At 44.9% G+C, this 20,271-nt stretch overlaps 1 protein-coding gene across 6 annotated transcripts in view; it reads right to left on the bottom strand.

Moving 5' to 3' along the window:
- DAAM2 (dishevelled associated activator of morphogenesis 2) overlaps positions 1-20,271 on the bottom strand; it is a 308,724-nt gene that overhangs the window by 38,153 nt on the left and 250,300 nt on the right. For 5 of the 6 annotated variants that reach the window (XM_019483066.2, XM_019483067.2, XM_014598043.3 and 2 more), the window contains 3 exons: positions 19,498-19,530; positions 15,250-15,356; positions 661-745 (listed from right to left, as the gene is read on the bottom strand). In XM_019483066.2, coding sequence (XP_019338611.1) covers positions 661-745; positions 15,250-15,356; positions 19,498-19,530 — 225 coding nt within the window. The remainder of the gene's footprint in view (positions 1-660; positions 746-15,249; positions 15,357-19,497; positions 19,531-20,271) is intronic. The other variant, XM_006257879.4, reaches the window with a different exon arrangement.

Raw genomic sequence — 20,271 nt, 5'->3', positions numbered from 1 at the left:
TGTTATAGCATTTTTTTATTGGGGGATAAGTATGGATATGTATAATCACCCCCTTCAATTGATAGGGAAATTCAGGTAAAGGAGGGTTGTGGGCGGGGCGCTCTCACATGCCACATAATGAAACAATAGTGGAGAACAGAACCCCACTCCTAATTCTCTGCTTTGATTATCACTAAATTTTATTGCTAGATTCATGATGCTCCTTAATTGAAAGCTTGGGAGATGATAAAGGATAGAAGAATGGTTGGCAGTACAAAGAAAGAGGGGTGAGCTGAGAGAGAAATTTAAGGGACACAGTAGGAAAGGCAAAAAAGGGAAAGATGAAATTAAATGAAAAGAAAACTAGACATCATGCATACATCAGATCAGGACACTTATACTACAATGTAAATTAAAGACATACTAGCCTAAATTCAACCTGGCATGGTTTCAGTTGATGCATTTGGCATGTTGGGCAAACTTCTCCTTTTATACACAAATCCAATTGTACTGAGGTCTTAGGGTCAAATTTAGACCTGAAGAAACTCCTCCTGTGGCATCAACCCAGTTGCATGCATCTGCCTTAAATTTAACACAGGCCTAACAAAGTGCCCCAAGCAGAACAACTGACCTTCAATACTTAGAAACAATATTGTTAGATGAGACTGTGATTCTTCTCACCTGTTCCAGCATATCTTTGGCCAGATCTTCTTGTTCATCCATCTTCAAGATTGCCCGTCGGATTTCTTCATTGGATAACTTCAACCTTTCAATAGCATCAATATTGCCCCATTAATTTATTTGCATAAGTAACTCCAATGACAATTTAAAAAGTCTTCCCTGGCTACCTCTACCTTCTGACAGCCCAAAGCCATTTTGGCAAAGCATGGCAGGAAACTTCATTCTGAAGTTTTCAGTCCAAAGAAGTCAGCCGCCTGCCCGAACAGGGTTTAATCCTTTCTGATCCTACAGAATATAATTTTTCTCTGCTTCAGCTAGCCAAGTGCACGAAGAAATCAATAGGAAATTAACAGCTCTTCACAGATCAGTACTCCTTTTACCTACCCCTCATGGCAGACACCTTCCCCTTCAAATGCTTTTACTGCTAACACCTTCAGTGCACACAACTCCAGCGTAACTATGAAGCTAATATTCACCTATGCTTACGAATATTAAGGACTCTCCAAGGCCAGCTAGTAATGGTTCTGTGCCATCATATCTGGGCCACAGAAGAGGCTTTTGTGTAAGTGTCTTGCACATGATTGGTAGGTTCTTTTTGCCAGCATTCACAGGTGAAAAATGGATTGACAGCATCCAAGTCCTTAAGTGGCTTCAACACTGGCAGCCACTGCAAAACAGAAACTTCCATACCAGGTGCACAAGGCAGTAAAATTGTTCTCTTCTCCCCCCTCTCCCTAATCACCATGCCCTCACCCATATAATTCTGTTGCTAATGATGCAGTTGGTTCTTGGAAAATAGGTAAGGCTCAGGGAACTGATGAAAAGACTGTATTGCCATTAGATCACCTGTTTAGGGCAGCACAGAACAGCAGCAACCAAATCCTGTCATTACCTAACTGCTGTCTGTTAACTGGTGTGAAGTGAATTTGGTGGTGAACAAAGTTATCTGCTTTGCCAAGTCTACCCATGACATCTGGCACCCTCATTGGTTGAGCCAAGAGAGAAGAACAGGACTGAATGGCCTACAAAAGCAATTGCCATCTTACTCCTTCCCCCACTCCCCCCCCCCCAAGAAAAACACTACTTTGGGGTTGAAACATATAGGTTGACAAGTGTGAAGAGGAACTGTTGGGTAGGAAGCATCTGAGTCTCCATGGACCTTCTATAATTGACACATTAATGAGAGAAGAAAGAAAACACTAAACTAAATGACACAGAGGTTCATCAGTAGATCAGAATGTTTTCTTCTTTGCTGCTGAGAAACATCATGGTAAAATTTCAATTGCTATTGCCATTTGGATGGGATCACATTTTTGGAACGATGTAAAAGCAAATGTAAACGCTTTATTTTTACAGACAGGAAATACTACTAAATCTGAGAAACTTAAAACATTTTAAATGTTGCCCAATATAATCAGCAGCTGGAAACTAAAATATGAATCAGCAGACATTCAAAAGCTTTTAAAAATATGCTTCTTAACTAAATTCAGCAACACTGTTCCCAGCTAATTCATTCAGTCAGTTTTAAACGTAAAAGAAACTGATACAGTCTAATGTTGAGATACTAAGTCTCCACACAAGACATATATTTGTGCCATAGTTGGAAGACAGGAGAGTTAGAAAGTTTGTAAAGCAGGGTTGGGAAATTATGTTCTCCTAGGTCATCAGTCTGACTTAAGCACAAGTTAACTGGACTCACTACAGGGGTAACTGGGTGAAATTCTATGGCATAAATTAGCACGTCAGATTGGATGGCTTTATGTCCATTCTGCCCTTAAAAACAATGAATGTTAACATGTATGATTCTGTGTACTTGCTAGCAATTAAATCCCATTGCTACCTTGGGGCTGAGGAGCCTAATGTAAAAAGAGGTGACAGGACTCTCTACTTAGCAGACATATACAGTGTGGGCAATACCACTCTGCAAATATTACGGTGGTGGTGTTCTTTGGATTGCACTGTCACATCTCTAGAAATCTGCTGCCATTTTGTAAGGTAGAAATAAGGAGGCGTCAAAAAAGGACACATTGTGCTCTCTCGTGGACACTTGATTTTGTCCTTGCACGGTTACTTTCATTTCAAATAAAGACAATTTCAATTGAGAAGTTACAGGGTGCTCTTTGCATATGGAAAAAAAAGGCACTTGGTAAATTGATCGTCCTGCCCCAGCTGACCCAAGAGTCGGCAAGAGGGACAAAAACTGAACAGGTAGATTTGAGATTCATTGACCGCATGGTGATAGTAGGGTATGGGGGAGAAGTTGTGTTACTGCTGGCTAGACTTAACTGTCCTATGACCTAACTGAGGACTTCAGTCTCCAATTTCATCACTCTGGCATCATTCATTAGCACTTAATTCATTTTAAAGTTTTTTTTCTGCAAAAATAATTAAGAATCCCCACAGAACAAAGGGTTACACAAACACTGATTTTTTTGGATGCGTCTGTGCCCAACCACCAGCAAAAAAATAAATAAATAACTTCACTGACCCGACCAACATGAGAGAGGGCTGTACAGTTTGCCAATCCCCTGAAGAAAGGCAATTTAATTTGGGCAACATGCAAGCTTGTAATGGGGTTACAGAGCCTGTAGATGTGCAGCCCAGATTATTACCAATCCAATTAAATCCTATTGATGGGTTTGTAGCAAAACATTTTCATTGTCATTTTTCAGAAGCAAGGGGTTTTTTTTCTGCTGGGGTGACAAGTGCTTAGAACTCCTGAAACGTGCATAGCACAAACAGATTTCCTCAGATGGAAACAGCCAAAGGGTTGTTAATCAAGTGATTCTCATTATGTTTTCAATATTCCTGCCCAACCATGAAGTAGATCTTGAAATGTCCAATCATAACTTGAAACAGATGGGTTGCTTTTAAACAGAAACAGGTGAACTGATTACATAGGAACCTAAAGCAGATGCATAAAATCTTTGCACTCAAAACTGAATAGAGGCATCCCTGGCCTGAAATAAGTATGGGACAGACATCAAATTAAAGTGTAATCGTGGTCGGAAAAGTGACATTGTAAAAATTACATCTTAGTGTTGGATCTGTCTTCTCCAACATCAATGATTTTCAGACCAGCTCGGCAGAGGCAGTCTGCAGTTTTCCAGGGGCCACAACCCTACAAACTCACATGTTATCCAAGCTGCATCCTCTCTGCTTCATCTGTCTTCATTAACAGCAAAAATCCTAACTCTAGAATCAATCTGGTAAATGTGACTCAGAAGGGAACGTGGCAGTCTCTTGTTCTGCTGCAATAAGCTTTGCCCAGCTTGGTCAAAGGGAAAAGGGATCCTAGAAAACCTTGAAAATAATCTCTCATCTTTCCCTCTCATCACCCCTTATCTGATGATGGAGCAGGGAGACCCAATGCCTTGTACCATCTTCAAGTGATATTAAAGATGAACAGTTACCAAATAGCTTCTAATATGGTACTTAGCCAGCCTCCCTCTATCCCCTCAGGACACATAAATAATCTCTATTGACTCTGCAGAGTAATTCATCACTCATCTCCCCAGGATACCTCGGCTGATTTAACGCCAGCTTTGCTTGCAGACATCAAGTGGCTTATTGTTTGGTCCTCTTAGAGAAGGGAGGTGGCCTGACTCTGAGCATGCCTGCGAGACATGAGGCAGTTCTGCATCAATCTCCTATGCAGACAACCAGTGCTTTCTCATTTTTCTTCCTTAAAAGATATCCATTGATTCAAGCAGGACTTAGCTCCTACTCCATCCCCCCAAAGACCGACATAAAACACTCATCATTCATCAGCTATCTCCTCCAAAAGGAAGGAGCGAGTCAGCTTACTGGCCTTCTCACTGGTAGATATTAGGTCTTGCTCAGCTGCCCAGGAAAAGATGTGTGATCACATACTACTATGAGAATTGTTAATTTATTCAAAGCACATTAACCTTTCCTACCAAAAGGATCACATTCCCTTCTCTTCCTCTTTTCCTGGGAAACAGAGTATGTCATTTTTGACCAAGATACTGCAGATCATTAAAAAAAAGTATCTGTAAATGATACTGGGGGTTGGCAGCCCTGCAAATCAAAGACCTTTGTTCATTCACAGAATAGGTGAATAGCAAACAGTGAAAATTCCCCCTACCCCTCCAAAAACCCTTTCCCTTTTTTACATGCTTCAACAAATCCTGACCTAAAGAGATGATGTCTAGGACAAGAAAGGCCAGCTTTCACAGGCTGGAACATAGTTTGGGAAATGTATATAGTTATCCCAAAGAAATGAACTTATATCTCTCCCATCTTCACAGTTTACTTCATATATGATGGCCACAAAACCTCCATCATACAATAATTCCTGTCACTCACTGCCAAACTGGGCTGGATTTGGACTAGTGATGGAATTGAACACTTTTACCAATCCAGTGTGTTACAGAGGAGTAGCATTAAATGCATGTAAGGCAGGTTTAAACTAAAGTTTGAATGCTCACATGCAAAGTTTTAATAATTTTAATTAGGCCTGTGCAACTCCTGCATTTACTCAAACCCTTACAGTTTAAATGAAAACTAAGTTTCGAATGCTTTTACTGTCCTCTGATTATAAAGAAGCTTCATTCCTCTATAATGAGTCTCTCATGAACCATCTCTCTTGATATAGAGCAGCTAACAACCCTAAAGAGATGTTAGCTGCTGCATTCCAAGAAACAGTCTCCATCCTTGTTCCTGCTTGAGAAGAGACGCTATCCTGAGCATGAAAGGAACTCCCTTTCATGCTGCAGCACATCCTAAATGGAGAAAAGCTGAGCTCATCTAAACTAGCTTCCTTCAACTGGGAATGAATATATAAACTTTCCAAAGCTGACTCTTCTTCCTGCTGACAGTGCACCCTTCCAGAAGTGGAGAGAGAGGCTGTTATTACTCCCAGCTGAAGTTACTGGGCTTTGCTGTCGGATGAGCCTTGCCCCATTACAGTAAAATTTCTCTTTATGGTAAATACCTGTTTCCAATTCCTTTCAATGCTTTACTGTAAGACCATTCTGAGTGCGCGCGGTGGGGTGGGGGGTGGGGAGTATAAAACGGGCTTTCACTTTCTTTAAACCCGTTAGAAAAAACACGTCAGGACTAACCATATTTTGCCTCTTGAAACTCATTTCTATGAATGCCTCCAAGTTTCTAGGGGTGTAGGTTTTAGCCGTGTTGGTCTAAGGAAGAGCACACACCAACTGCTGAAACTTCCTTAGCCTGACGAAGGGTTTTTGAACCCGAAAGCTTGCTTAATAACTATTCTCCAACTATTTGGGTTGGTCTAATAAAAGATATCAAATTCACCCAAGGAACCTTGTCTGTCCAAGTTTCTATGACTTTAAGTAGAGGTAGGTCAAAACTTGGGAATTTTCATACTACAGCACTGCAGTGATGAGCATGATTAGTTCTGAGCCATACAGATGTTCAGGTCAGGGCACTGTTGTCTTATAATGATTTAAGAGGCTGGTTGCGTATAAGCCATTCTATTTATCACCAACTGAACAGGAGGTAAAGCCATTCATCAGGGACCTTAACTTAAGAAGTTCTCTCAAAGAAGCCCAATCCTTTTGGGGGATAGTACTTATTGCCTTAGTCTTTTTCAGCCATCTCAGTCAACACTTGTACTGCTGCCATAATTCCTGTACTGTACAAAGAACTGATTTTAAAAAAGCCCCAACTATAATGGTGTGTGGAGCATTCAGGACAAGTAAAAGCAAATGCTGTGCTTTTTCCAATGGTAGCTAGCAATGGGGTAGGGTCAGAGCCAGAACAGTGGCATTGGTTCAGTATTGAGTCCCTGTAATATCTGGACTGAAGTGCGTTGTAGGTGCCAAGGAGGCAGTGCCATGGGGAAGACTAACGTGACACGTATTCCCTTTAACATCCAGGCTAAGGACTCAGTATCTGGTCTACTGCTTCACAAGAAAATCCCTTATTAATGGATCATTGAGGCCTCAGCCAATTCAGGACTGATCCCGAAACCTGGTTTGCAATGTCCAACTTCTGTCTAACTCATACCTCAATTTACCACGTGGGGCTAAACTCTACCTTCAGTTACACCTGAGTATCTATCCATCTTCAGCATATATTAAACTCATTGTTGTCCTATCCTCTGGAGATGATCATTACAGACTAAAGGCAGAATCCCATTTCATTTTACACACCCAAATGGCACTTACCCAGCCATGTAACTGATGGTTTTGACACTTGTGCCTAGTTTGTGCCTAGTTCCTATTTTACATGCAGCGCAGACCCAAAAGCATTCACACAACCATTGAATATGTTCAGTAGAGTATGCTCCAGCCAGGCAGGCTGTGTGCAGCTGCATATGTGCATGCTTGGGTGAATATAAGTCCCAAAATCACAGCCAGGCAAAAAGGTTATGATCAGCAGAGGGACAGAACTTGGAAGAAGGCAGCCCTCCCATGTTTTCACCCAATAGCTTAGTGTTATGGGTACTTCCCCAAAACCAGGAAGTCTTCCTCATCCAGAGGCCAAGATGGGGAGACCTGTGAGGCCAGGCAGACTAGAACAATTCAGAAGGTGTGTGTATCAATAAGGTGACCGATGCTCTTAAAGGGAAGGTGCCCCAAGTTCCAGCCTAGATCCTGCTCCCAGTAGGGCAGATAGTTCCCCACTGCTCTCCATCCATTCTACCCAATGACTATTTAATGTAAGGTGCAATGACTCAGCTTCAAGAGGGGGAGTGGATAATGCCTAACCCATGGGTGTCTGGTGCCTCTTGAGTCAGAGGGGGCACGTGTGTATCCCCCTACCCCCGACATCAGTCAGGGACTGGGGGGGTGTGGATATCCCCTGGCAGCTGATCTTGCTGACCGTAAAAGCAGCTGTGCCACTTCTGGAAGCGGCACGGCTACTTTTGCTAGCGGTCCTGCTCCCCGGCCGGCGCTCGTGGTGGGGGGCACGGCTCCTGCCTGACCCCCTGCCTGCTGGCTAAACAGGGATTGCAGCCTGACAGGGGGTGCACTGGTGCTCTCAGGGGGGTGCACATGCACCCCTGTGCACTCCCTACACATCACCCCTGGCCTAACCTGTGGCCTGGTGGTTCAACTACTGTGCTGGGATGTTAAAAAGATGAAATTTAAAAACCACTCTGTATAGGGGGAGCCGACAACCTAGGTTTCCCACTTCCTGGGCAAGCTCCCTAACCACTAAACCAGAGGGCTAAAACAGAGCTGTCTAACTGACAGCCATATCCCGCTCCCAAGGCATTAATCTGTGGCCCCTAAGCTGCCAGGCCAACCACTGCTGTTCTCACCACTCGAACTGCTGCTTCCACCAGAGTCTACAGTCTCCACGGCCCCCTCCTCTACCTTCTACGTCCTGCCGCCTGTGCCTGGGACTGGGGTGACCTCTGGGGTTGAGGGAGCCCACAGCTAGGTGTCTCAAGGGGACCCTGGACAATGCAGTAGGGGCAAGGATGGTAGCAGCCACCACATGCTGCAGCCTGCAACCCCCTGGCCACTTGGAAGTTGGACAGCTGTGAACTAAAACATGGGAGGGCTCCTTCTATGGGGTTTTACTGGGCTACAATTTTGGGACTTACACTCAGATACACATGTACAAAACTCTGTACCCACCAGGCTCGATTACAACCTACTGAGCATGTGCAATAGCCATGTGGACCCTTGTGCAAAAATGTCTACACTGCATGCATGTGGAATATGTTTGATAACTGTGTGTAAGCACCAAAATGGCAGCTATGCAGCTGAGTAATTGGCATTTGGGTATGTCAAGTGAAATAGGATTCGGTCTTCAGTCTCCTATAAGAGCCACAGGCATGAACAACCCACTGTCATGAAATAGCTCCAGTGCAATAGTATTGGATAGGATCTTAGCAACGATTGTGCTGAACACAGCAATACAACTGCTTGCTTTCAGTGCAAGGTTACCACATTCTGAATAACGTTTTTCAAATAAGCTGCACATCTCCAGAGTGACTCACAAAGTTAAATCACATAAGAAGCCTGTCTGTGTTGGACAAACACATAAGAGAAAAGTACAAACACACTGTATTTGCACTGTGAGAATATTAAAGCACTTTGTTGTAAAGCTAATAATAATTGTTTCCAGCTATGTTCTGTAGAAGAGACCATGCCTATGAAGTACAGAGACACAAGAAGGCTGTTTCAAGCCACCAAGCTACGGTCTGATGGAAAATGGGGATTTACGACAGATGGGCCCATGATCATGCTGAAGCAGAACATAATGGAAATATGCAAGGGCAGATAGTCTCCTGAGATATCTCAGAAAAGCAACCAGAACACCAGCCTACCTGTTTGAACTTGGCTTATCACTAATCAATATGAGCTGAAGCCTGGATTTGGATTCACCAGGGTGGAGGAAACCTGAAAGATGCATGCTCAAAAAAAAATAAAACTCTTCAAGAAGAAAAGGCTGGAGGATGGGGAGAAAGTGACTTTAAAAGGAAATTTACAAATGCGTTTCAATGTCAAAACAAATCAGCCAGCATCCAACTTTCATCCCTTTTAATCTATCCCAATTAATCTCTTCTGCCTCACTCTTACTAAACACAAGAGAGACTAGATAGCTATTTCCCCACTCCAGCTATGTTTTGGCTTGTTTGGCCCTATGAAATATGAGCATTGCCTGACCCTTTTTATCACAGTGTCAGTAAAACAAAAACATTCAAGTAGTGGAAAAGAAAAAACCCATACAGCTATTTTACTTTAAAGGACACGGCAGTTTAGTGTAAACAAAGAAGGAATAAACTGCAAAGATATATGCGCAGTTACAGTCAATTGGAAACAGCTGCTGGAAAACAGTGTGGCAACCTGAGAGTTGGGTCAACAGAGCTCTTTATTTTAGGATTGCACAAGTGTTCTCTCAATTTGTTTATCACCCTTTTTAAATGACCCCTATGTGTGTGTGCCTGTTAAACACGTTGCAGAACGGGTAGGCAAAGTAATGGAGAACATGACCACTGCTCCCCTCTCCTGAAAGGTTTGGTAAAGGCTAGAAGAGGAAGTGAAAGAAGGTGGGGAATGAATGAAACAACAAAAGGAATAATATCCTTTTTAGGGTTGCAATGAACCCCAAAGAGCCATGTGCTATACTTGGCTGTAAATCTGAATAAAACCCAAGAAGCAGAAAAGGCTTCAAATCCCCCGTCACCCTTCAAATATCTTTGCTCCTCTTGCTGTTTGCAGTATCATGCCATGAGATCAGGAGGGGATTATGGAGTTGAGATTCTAAATAAAGTAACAACTATAGGCCAGATCCACAGGTCCTTACTTAGTTTTTCTCCTTCAACTTTAGCTCAGGAGAAACTCCTCTTGTCAATTAAAAATGCTGACTTTTTGAGGCAATTTAATAAGCATAGAAAATGATGAGCTAATAGTTCTGAAGAGGGGCATTCCCTACTCTGGCACAGAGGACAGCATGGCAAGCTTCATACAGCACAGTACAAGCCCACTACTGGTTTATTGATTAGGTTTAAATCTAAGTTCAGGCCCTTCTGCATTCCAGCTTTGGCCTTTCTGCCAACAACTGGTTCAGAATGACTTTTGATGGAGATGCTCCTTGATTCAGGAGACTGGTAATGGGGAAACACACCCTTTCATCTCTACATCCTTGGTGCGAATCCACATCAGATTGGATCAGTGGTGACCAAAGTTGTGCTCGTAGGTTGACCATTTAATAACTGATGTGAAGCTAGCTGACAGTTCATAACCTGGTTCTTAGAGCCCAAATCCTCCCCATCTCATGGCCCCAAGCCAAGTCTTTGCTAGACATCACTGAAAGGAGAGCAAAGTTTGGAGACTGACCTCCCTCTCACCCTTTAAAGCAGGGGTGGGCAAAGTCTGGCCCGTGGCCCGGATCAGGCTGCGGTGGACTCCATTTCCCTGTCCACTTCTCTGTAGTTTCTATGGAGACCCCAGCAGCAGTGGGGCCATGACAGTGCGGGGCTAGGGTTTCCATGGAGACTGGCCCCAGCAGCGCTGGCAGGACACAGACCTGGGCAGGGAACTGCTCTGTGGCCAGGATTTTGCAACAGTGACAGCATGGTCCAGAGCCAGGGCAGAACTGCAATCCACTGCCTGCACGCCCCAGGCTCTGCCCCAGCTCTGGACCATGCTGTCACTGCCATAAGATCCCAGCCCCGCAGTCGCTCCCTGCCCAGACACACATCCTGCCAGAGCTGTTGGGGCCAGTCTTCAAGGAAACCCTAGCCCCGCACTGTCATGGCCCCGCCACTGCTGGGATCTCTATGGAAACTGGCCACAGGGGCTCCTGGGAAATGGAGTCCAGCCAGATTCACTGTTTTGCCCAACCCTGCTTTGAAGAGATTCCTCCCAAGTCAAAGGTGAGAAACAAGGACAGGGAAAGACAAGTGCTGGGAGAAAAGCTTGCACTGTTGCTACCCTAACATCTCCTGTTCTGGGGGAAAAGAACTTCAGCCCCTGGAGCTTCACCCTAATGCCTTTGACCAGCTTGCAGTTTGCTTAAATGTGTGAAATATCTTCTTGCCAAACCACGTAGTGGGCTCCCTCCCAAGGATATTCCAGTCCTACACCACCATCACTGTAAGACACATTCCACATGCATACAGGAGTTAACCTGAATCCCAGGCACACATCTGTAGATCTGTCAAACAGAGGGAAAATTCTTCTGCCCCTAAACGACCCCCAGCCCACCCTGGTGGCTTTTAGTCTGCCACAAGTATCAAAGATATGTAGGCACCTACTGCAAAGAGAAAAAATTTAATTCTATTCCATCATCAAGATGTGGGTTGGAGGGGGAGGGAAGAAAGGGGTGCATCTCACTGACAAACCAGCTAATACCACATAAGTATCATAATAACAGCCTCAGTGGGTTTCTCTGGGCAATGGAAAGAACTCATTTCAGTGCTGGTGGTCTAGCTGCGTGTAACTTTTAGGTTGCTGGAGTGTGTGGGGGGAAGATGACACACCTGCACCTTCTGTCAAGTAATGGAATTAATTTTTTTCTTGGTACCATAAAAACCCTCTCCACCCCTGTGTGGCAGGGCACTGGTTGTGCCGGCCACTTTAAGGGCCTGGAGCTGGCAGCTGCCAGGTGCCTGATGAAGGCAGCCATTTTAGATTTCAGGGCTGCCCATATAAACAGGGCAGTTTGGCTGCCTGGAGGCCAGGCAACAACATTGCCTGGCTGGAGGGCTCCTGGTATCATCTGAAGGTAAGGAAGGAGCTGTAGGGGACGGTCAGGAGGCTCCTGGTCCTGGGCATGACCTAAAACTGCACCCTGCCGGGAGTGGGTGGCCTGGTGGGGCTCTCAGTGGTGCAGGAGCCCCTAAGAAATGCCAGGCCAGTTACCACCCCAGTGAAAGGTGGGTCGGGGCACCTTAACCCTGAGCACCCATGACCAGGTGGGTTACCCCTTTGTTTGGAGGGCCTGGAGGGTGGACCCTCAGAGAGAGGAAAGGGCCATGGACTCAGGCCTGTCTGAGTTTCCCCTGACTGGTCCATGCTGGGGCCAGGACCGGAAGGGTCGAAGGGCCAGGGGCCCACCATGAGGAACGCCCAAGAGCTGAGGGCCTGGGGTCCCAACTGGCCTGGAGGTGGGCCAGGGCTAGATGAGCTGAAGGTCTCGGTGGGGGGACTGCACCCGAAAGGGAACCAGTTCAGGGAGTGATGCTGCCTGGTATGACAGCAGAAGAGGCTGCCTGAGGGGAAGAATCCAGGTGGGATTCAATAGTATGATTCTGGGGCACAGAGCAAGTGACTGGTGATTATGAGAACATAGATGCCTTCTGCAAGGCTTGGGCTGTGGTGTAGGGGAGGAAAGGAGCCATAGATAGCGCCCCCTGGCATCTGGGCAGAGAATGGGCAGCCTCCTGCTTATTAACATCTAAATTAATTCATTAACAACAAGGCGTGGCGGGCGAGAACACAGGTGGTTAGCCCAGGAACAGGTGGGCGGGTCACAGGGAAAGCCTCCCCCAGGAGGCCCTCTGTTACACCCTGTCAGTAACTTTCCTTCTCTCTCAGCGAGGGGAGTGTTCTTGTACACAGCTCAGAATATAGCCAGATCTGTAGTTTAGTTTAACAACAGGCTAGTTCAAATGAGTTGGTAAAGGAAATGCAAGAAGCACAAATAGCCCAGATGCTACAGCTTCTAAGGACATACAAGTCATGGCAAGAGGTTACAAGGACACCTCATAGACCCTTAAAGCTGAGCCATGAATAAAAGACTCCTAGGGACAGAACCAAAAAAAAAAAAAGATTTCTATAGGGCAACTTTGGAAGAATTTTGGCACATAAGTCCAAGTCTGTGATCCTCAGCTGCCTAGCTGCTTAGGTGTGCGTGAGAGAATAGGCACCATGCTTTTCCCAAGAATATTACTTAGTTCCTAAAGTTCTGCTCCTACACCTGCCCAGAACTGCTTGCTTGGAAGTGCTGGATGTCTCAATGCCTAATATCACGCCTAGGGCTCTTTGGGATGCACAAGTTAAGGGACCCCATGACTTAATCCTCTGAGGGGTCTGATCGGATAGGTGTGGTCTTAGCACTAACACGGTCCCAATATTTAAAGGTCAGCCCAAAACCCAGCAATCACATCCACTTTTATTCAAAAACATGGCCAGAGGAGAAGGAAGTGGTGGTGGTGGTGCATTTTAGTGGATAAAATGGCAAATGCAGAAGTGGGAGCAGGGATCAAAACTATATACAACTTAAGGTCCTATGTCCAGGAAGCAATTTCATGCTGTAAATCCTAGTCTTACATTGATGCCTGAGTCCAGGAGACAGGCAAGATTTGAGACCTCTACCTGTTTTCAGAGTTTCCTATTGGCCAGCTTAAGTATCCTCCTATGCTGCCCACGGCCTTTGGAGAATTCCAGTCCTACACACTTAACTTCCCATTCACTATGCATGCCTAACTCAGGTTTGTGAATTCAGTTCCTAAGGCCTTGCATCTAAAAGTTATGTGGTGAAGCTGATTATCTCTATAGCCAAGTCTCTGTTGTGGATTTGGCCTTTTCTCTGAGAATCGCTCACATTCACTGCCCTCCCAACAGAACCAAGAATTAAAAATAGGGTTGTATAAAGACACCCTACATTTGCAATGTCTTTCTGCTCTCTGGGATGTAGCAAGCACCGGGCCCTAAGGGTGGCCATGATGCCCCCTAGTAAACACACAACTCCTGCTTCACTCTGGCTCTCTGAAGTTAGTAGAAGTTAGTACCCTAAACTTCTTCCTTTCTGCCATGCCTTGGCATAATTATTTCCCTTAGGAAAGGGAGGCTGCCCAGGGACCCCGAAGTGAGCCCTCTTCCACTAACAAAATGTACTCCAGCACCTTAAGGGCAAATTTCATGGCTTCTGACCTTCCCTGTAGACATGTCCATGCCTTGCAGATGTTGCTGGTCAATCATTCTCCCTTGTTAGGGCCTCACCCTTCCCGGCCTTTGCCCCTTTCTTCTCACTGGGCCTTCTAGTCCAGGCCCACTTTACTGGATCTGGCTTCTGGACTCTAGCCCTTGTCCCACCTGCTTTGGCTCAGCCCTTGTCCCACATTCCCCTGGCCCTGCCCCCACCCTGCTTGGGCACTGGGCCCCCCTGACCCTACCTCCACCCTGCTCGGATGCTACTGGGGCCTCCTCCACCCCTAATAGTCTTAATCCAGTCTGCCAGTATAAAGCCCAAAAGAAAACAAGCACACTGGCTATAACTAAAACTGTTAGCTCATTGGCTGTATAATCAAACTTCACCCCCTACCCTAAGTCATAAACCTCTGCAAGCCTTCAGTGCCTTATTTGTATTTCCAGGGCAGCTCAGGGGTCAGCCAGGAACTCTCCTGTAGCATTCCTGGCCAGGAGGTGTTTCCTCCTACAGCCTGGAGGTGTTTCCTCTACAGCCTGTCCTGGCTCAGGCCCCAGGCTTGTATGCTCTGTAAGCCCTGTCCCATTCTGGTCAGGTGGCCTTCCTTGACTGGCTGCAGGTTTGCCCTTTTACCTAAATGGGCAGTTCACTGTTTCCTTGCTGCCTTCCCTCTTACAGCCAGCCCCTGTTCATCTACCTGAGCTCTATCTGCTACTTTTTCTCTCAAAATAACAGCAGCCTTCTGGCCTGTTGCAGGGGGCTTGAGAAATGCTTTTCTGAGAAACCTATAGAAAACAGTAGTGAAGAAAAAGTGTAGTCAAATGATGTATATCACACACAACACTCATCACGATAGAAAAACCTATGTCCTCCTGACTGCAGGGTAGTCTCATGCACCTGCTTATGTATGTTTCTGGTTTTGTGATTGTTCTGAGGGCCTAGTCTTGTGCTAGTATTCCAACATACATCCATGTACAATCTGTGCACACATGTGGATGAACATATACATGCACATATGTGAAAGCATGAGTTTCAAGTTACCCAGGGGTGTCTGGAAGCCAGTGTGTGTGTATAGGTCTCCAGGAGTGGATGCCACTCCAGACAGTAGCATCTCATCTGGCTGTGGATGCATCTGATTCTGTGTACACGTGCCATTATCAGCAGATAAGAATTGGGTTGCATCTAGGTATTCATGTCTGTCTTCATCTGTTTGGACATTAATTAACATATACACTGTGAATTCAGGGTTGGCACACTCACTTGGAGAGGAGAATGACACAGTTCTGGGCCCTCCGGCCATCAATCACAGAAAGTTCTTTCACTTTCCGTGTGGACAGGTACAGGTCTTCAGTTGAGCCCATCTCCTTCTGCAAGTAATTGAGAAAGAGAAAAAAAATCAATGCCTAATTTTTCCTCATTTATCTAGCCACCCAGCTTCCAAACAGACCAAGTATAAATGGGCAACAACACAGCCTGACTCAACATAGCTGAGATTGTGGAGAAATTTAATCAGGATGCGGGACTAGAGATGGAAAATGCCAGGAATGTGCCTTCTAGAGAAGGAGAAAATCAGCAGAAATGCAATCTAAGATACTTGACAAAATAAATACAGATCATCATTAGCTGTGAAGCACAATTCTAACTCATAGGTGTTGATCATATTTACTTTGGGATTTATGCAGGAGTATCTCCGCCATAAGAGCACCACACTAGTTTCACACTAGTGTAAGAGCAGAATTGGGCAGGTTACAGCACACTGCCCGTGTGTCTGTATCCGGAGAAACATGATCTGTCCAGAAGTCTGGACTGCTTCCACATAGAGGTTATGCAGCAGCACTGAAAGACTGAATCTCAGCTGGAGGCAGTTAGGCAGGAGTCCATATAGGGTCTCCTAACTATGGAGCTAGCCATTGGGGAACAGACCTGCCAACCTCCCTGAAGTCAAAAATGCCAAGACATGCAGACATACTATGTGACACTAGGGATTTCTAGAGTCTGTCAGCTGTACTTGCCTCAAAAATGCAAACCAAGACCAAGGGGATGTTCACAGCAAGAGCATGTGCCCGTGAGAAGTTTCAGGACCAGATTCTCTAGTCCACTGAGCACACTTTGTACCAGACTGAACCTGGAAAATTTCCTTCCAGGTAGAAAGCTGGCAGGAGCAGCATAGCCCTCTTCCCAGCCAGCTGCTCTCCCAAAGCTGGTATATGGAAGGAATAGGAAAGGTAGGAAGGAGCCATGATGGAGCAGATGTCCCTTTTTCTGATATCTGGTCTATTCTGGAGATTACACTTGTGGCAGATGCTAGACTAAGCCCCGAGGTACTCTTTTTTTCTGCTGAGGCTAGGAGCTGGGAATCAGGGTCCCAGTGTTTAAATGGGATCTGAGAATAATGCTTTTCCAGTTTATCCTCACAGAGGACTTGTGGGACTCCCACTGTGGCTAATGGAAATGTTATATGGGCATATCTAGAAAGACAGACCTTCATGAATAACAGTACTGGAACAATTTCCTTTTTCAAACCACTTTAAATAGCCTAATTAATGCCCATAAATGATGGAGAAATAGCAGTTACTTTTTGTTATATAGCTGTCCATCAGGATATGGCTGGGATTTTCAAACATCTTCACTGCCCAAGGGACTCCACTGTCTACCATCTAATTATGTGGGTCACCTTCAAGCTCTTGGAAAGTTCTTTCCTAGCCCAGGAAACTTGTTCCAGAGCAACAGATAGCAGAGCACCCAGTCACCCAATAACCACTGGTTTCCAGTCCTGTCCTCACATTACAGCCACAACTCTCACACCATGTTTAAAGGCTTGCTTTAAATGGGTCTTTTGAGTGTCTGAATTTTACTTCTACAGTCTAAGAAATGCTTTAAAGGGATTTCATGCTGATAGAAGGTGGTGACCCTGGTTGCTAGTGCTCCAGAGCAGGGAGAATAGAAAACAGGAGTGCATACCTCCCCTGGATACAGCTGGGACCTGTTGGGTATGTTACAATCCATCCTCCCACATCCATACATTTCCACAGAACCAGTCTAATGCTGCCTTAAATATATCCAAGTGATGGTAACTACTTGACCTCCCTTTGACAACTTATGTTATCTTCTGATTTACTTTAAGATTATGTAGTATTTGAAAAGTTTCCTATTGTCTGCCTCACCTACTACTAGAAATGCTGACCTGGGCACACACTGAACTTTAGAGGTGACTGGCCAGTCTCTCAAATGAAGATGACAGCGGTAGCTTAGCTCTATTGCAGCTTCCTTTGCAAAGAAACTACAACATGCTTTTTCAAACTAAATCCTCCTTTCAACTTCAGGATATATTTGCTATGCTTCATCCAGCTACAGTGACTCAGTTGGGTTCTTGGATGTACAAGGGAAACGTACATAGGAGATTTCACCTGAAGTAACTACTAGCTGCACCAGCTGTTATGCAGACATGCAGGTAGAATGTGTCCACAGTACCACTGATTGTAGCATAAACTATGTGTTTAGAAAAAACGGTGGTGCTCCTAGATATGCAGTGTATACATATTAGTACAAGGCAACTTGAATGCTGCTGGAATGACCCTACCTTCCACTTTTCCAAGTGCAGTGCTGGGAATGGAGCAGTTCAGATGGGAACTCTTAGCATTTGGTGTTGCTTATTTTTGAACCAAGAAATACCAGAAGCAATGCACTCCTGCAGTACTGATGATCTGGCACATGCAGGTGTGGAGGCTTTCTAGAACATCCTCATTTTCAAGGGGAAGTAGGGATGAGTAGGAAGCAATGACAGGTAAAGAGTGTTTGGCTGGCCTGTGCTTTGCTCCTGCTAGGGGCTTTACTGTATCACACTAGCTAATGCTTGCTGACAAGTACACCTGTTTAGGATTAACAACAACTGCTCCAAGGCAGGAGTCATATTTGTTTGGGGCCTAGCTATGGTCTTTTTGTTCAGTGGTTCCCCCCCACAGCCACACAAACAAGCATAGCAATAGTGCCCCCCTCTCTGCCCACCAGCTCCCCAAGATCCCAGATGAGGCGGTCCCTGAATTACTCTAGCACTGACTGCTCCTCAGCTATATCAAAGACAGCCTAATCTGAAAACATGTCCCCCTTCCCTCTCTCTTTTTATTTGGAAAGAGTTGTACATTTAGAGGCCCACAGTGGTATGTAAGTGAAAGCAGATGAAATACTGGATATTACCAAAGCCAGACTGAGAATGTAGGCAAATGAACTTCAAGTAGTCTACCTGCATTTTCTCAGACAATAAAAAGGGGGGGGGGTGCAGTAACGACCAGCTTAGTCTCATGTTTTTAAAAGTCCAGCCAAGATCATGAGGCAAAAACAAACAGAGCTCCTATCAACCAGGCAGACAAAGCCTCTGAATATTACCCTGCCAGTCTTAGCTTGCTTTCAGATGAGACGGCACTTTGTCATATGCTAAATAGGACACAGCAGGTTCAAAAATAATCACAAGTTTAAGACTGTCATAAAAATATCCACCATGAGAGACTTGGGAGTGCCAAGACAAGGAACAGTGGAGATATGGAATAACTTCTCTGTATCACCATCTCCTTCCAAATGTGATTTGTTTTTGGGGAGGGGGCTGTGGGAGGTATGATCCCACCCTTTAATGCTGTGCTACACCATTGGACACCAGTAATTCCAGCTGCCTTGAAACCACTATTTTAAATACAACCTTATTCTTTGATGTCACTTAATATGCTGAATACCAGAGAGCTGACCACAATCATATATCAGCTTCCCCTCAGTAGAAGTGGTTCCTATAGGACTTCCTGGCACTTGCAGTTCCCCAAGGCATGATGATCAGGTTTTCAAACTCCATCATATGACTGTAGCCACAACAAGTTCACTTTTGAGAACTTCACCTCACCTTGAAGTGCCCTCTGTTAATTATGGGGCAGGTGACTAAACCATGTGTGCTGCACAGCTGAGCAGGTCCTGGATTATAGGACCCCAGGATCGGGCTGTCAGGACAGCTGTGCCCCAGAGCCTGGGGCTGCCCCAAGCTGGATTCTGACATTCAGCTAAATACCAGGATCTGTCATGGGCTGTCATGGGCCAGCCTCAACCAGCCACATGTTCAATTTAAGGCATGATACAAATGAGCCACAAAGTTTTTGCACATTATACATGGAGTAACTTTGTAGCTCATTCACTGTATTATCATGTCTTAAAATGACTCGAATGTGTGACCAGGTTACTATTTAAGGTGTGATTAACAGTCACCTGTTGGTAGAAAGTGGATGGGGGCAAACACATTTTGACACAGCTGAGTGAATGGCTTCTTCTCAGCATTGGAGTGAGGGAAAGTAGGCAATCCTTTGTACCTCCTCTGCACCCTTGGAACATCCATTCAGGGGCAGGTAAATAATCAAGGACAAGATTACCCCAAGGCTCCAAATCTGCAGATTGCTGTACTTTGGCCTTTGATCTGAACACAGCAGGACAATCTTGAAAGCCATAGGTATTTAGGAGGCAGACAGCGGTACTCACCTGCTTACAGGAGGAAGGGTTAGTTAGCAGGTCCTATGCAGGCACCAGCCGCAAATAACAGAGAAGGAAACATGCCAAAAATTAGTCACAGAGATAAAGATATCAAAGTTTAACAAGGCAGCAGAATTTAGACATACACCATTTTCTAAGAGAATAAAATGCTTAGCAAGTATCATAAGCCCAGATTTCTAGAGGCGTTTAGGCATTCCCTTTTGTTAAAGTCAATGGGACTTAGAAACACAAGAGCACTTTGGAAAATCAGATTAGGAACATAAGTTACCTAGGCCTTGCGATACTAAGCAGAACAATACCTAAACTCTTGTAATAATCTGAGCCAGAGACTTTATTCAAAACTGCCAAGGTTAACATATCTGGGTTTGTTCACCTCTCCTTTTGCATGTCAATAGCTCACTTTTAATATTCAAACCTGGTTGCACTTTATAAAAATTTTCAACCCAGGATCTTCAAGCACTTTACAAATAGTAAACAATTGAGTCTTATCACATCCTTCCACTGTGGGTACTTGTTATGGTCATCTCCCTTTTGTAGATGGGGAAATTAAGATGCACAGACTTAAGGGAATTTGGTCAGCTTCATGCCATGAGTCAATGGCAGAGCCAGAGAGAAACTAAGAGGCCTACCTCTTAGTTCAGAGGTCTGTCTACTTGGGGGAATACTGCTGTCTCCCCAAAGCAATCAACAAAAGACACATTTGCCACAGAAGGGGAGAACAAACCCTTTTGTCTTGAAAAGAAGCAGTTTAATAAAAATGAA

Source organism: Alligator mississippiensis, chromosome 1, assembly GCF_030867095.1.
Source record: "Alligator mississippiensis isolate rAllMis1 chromosome 1, rAllMis1, whole genome shotgun sequence".
In the NCBI taxonomy this organism is placed as follows: Eukaryota; Metazoa; Chordata; order Crocodylia; family Alligatoridae; genus Alligator; species Alligator mississippiensis.
Note: the sequence above shows the minus strand (reverse complement) of the source record. Positions and strands in the feature narration are given on the sequence as shown.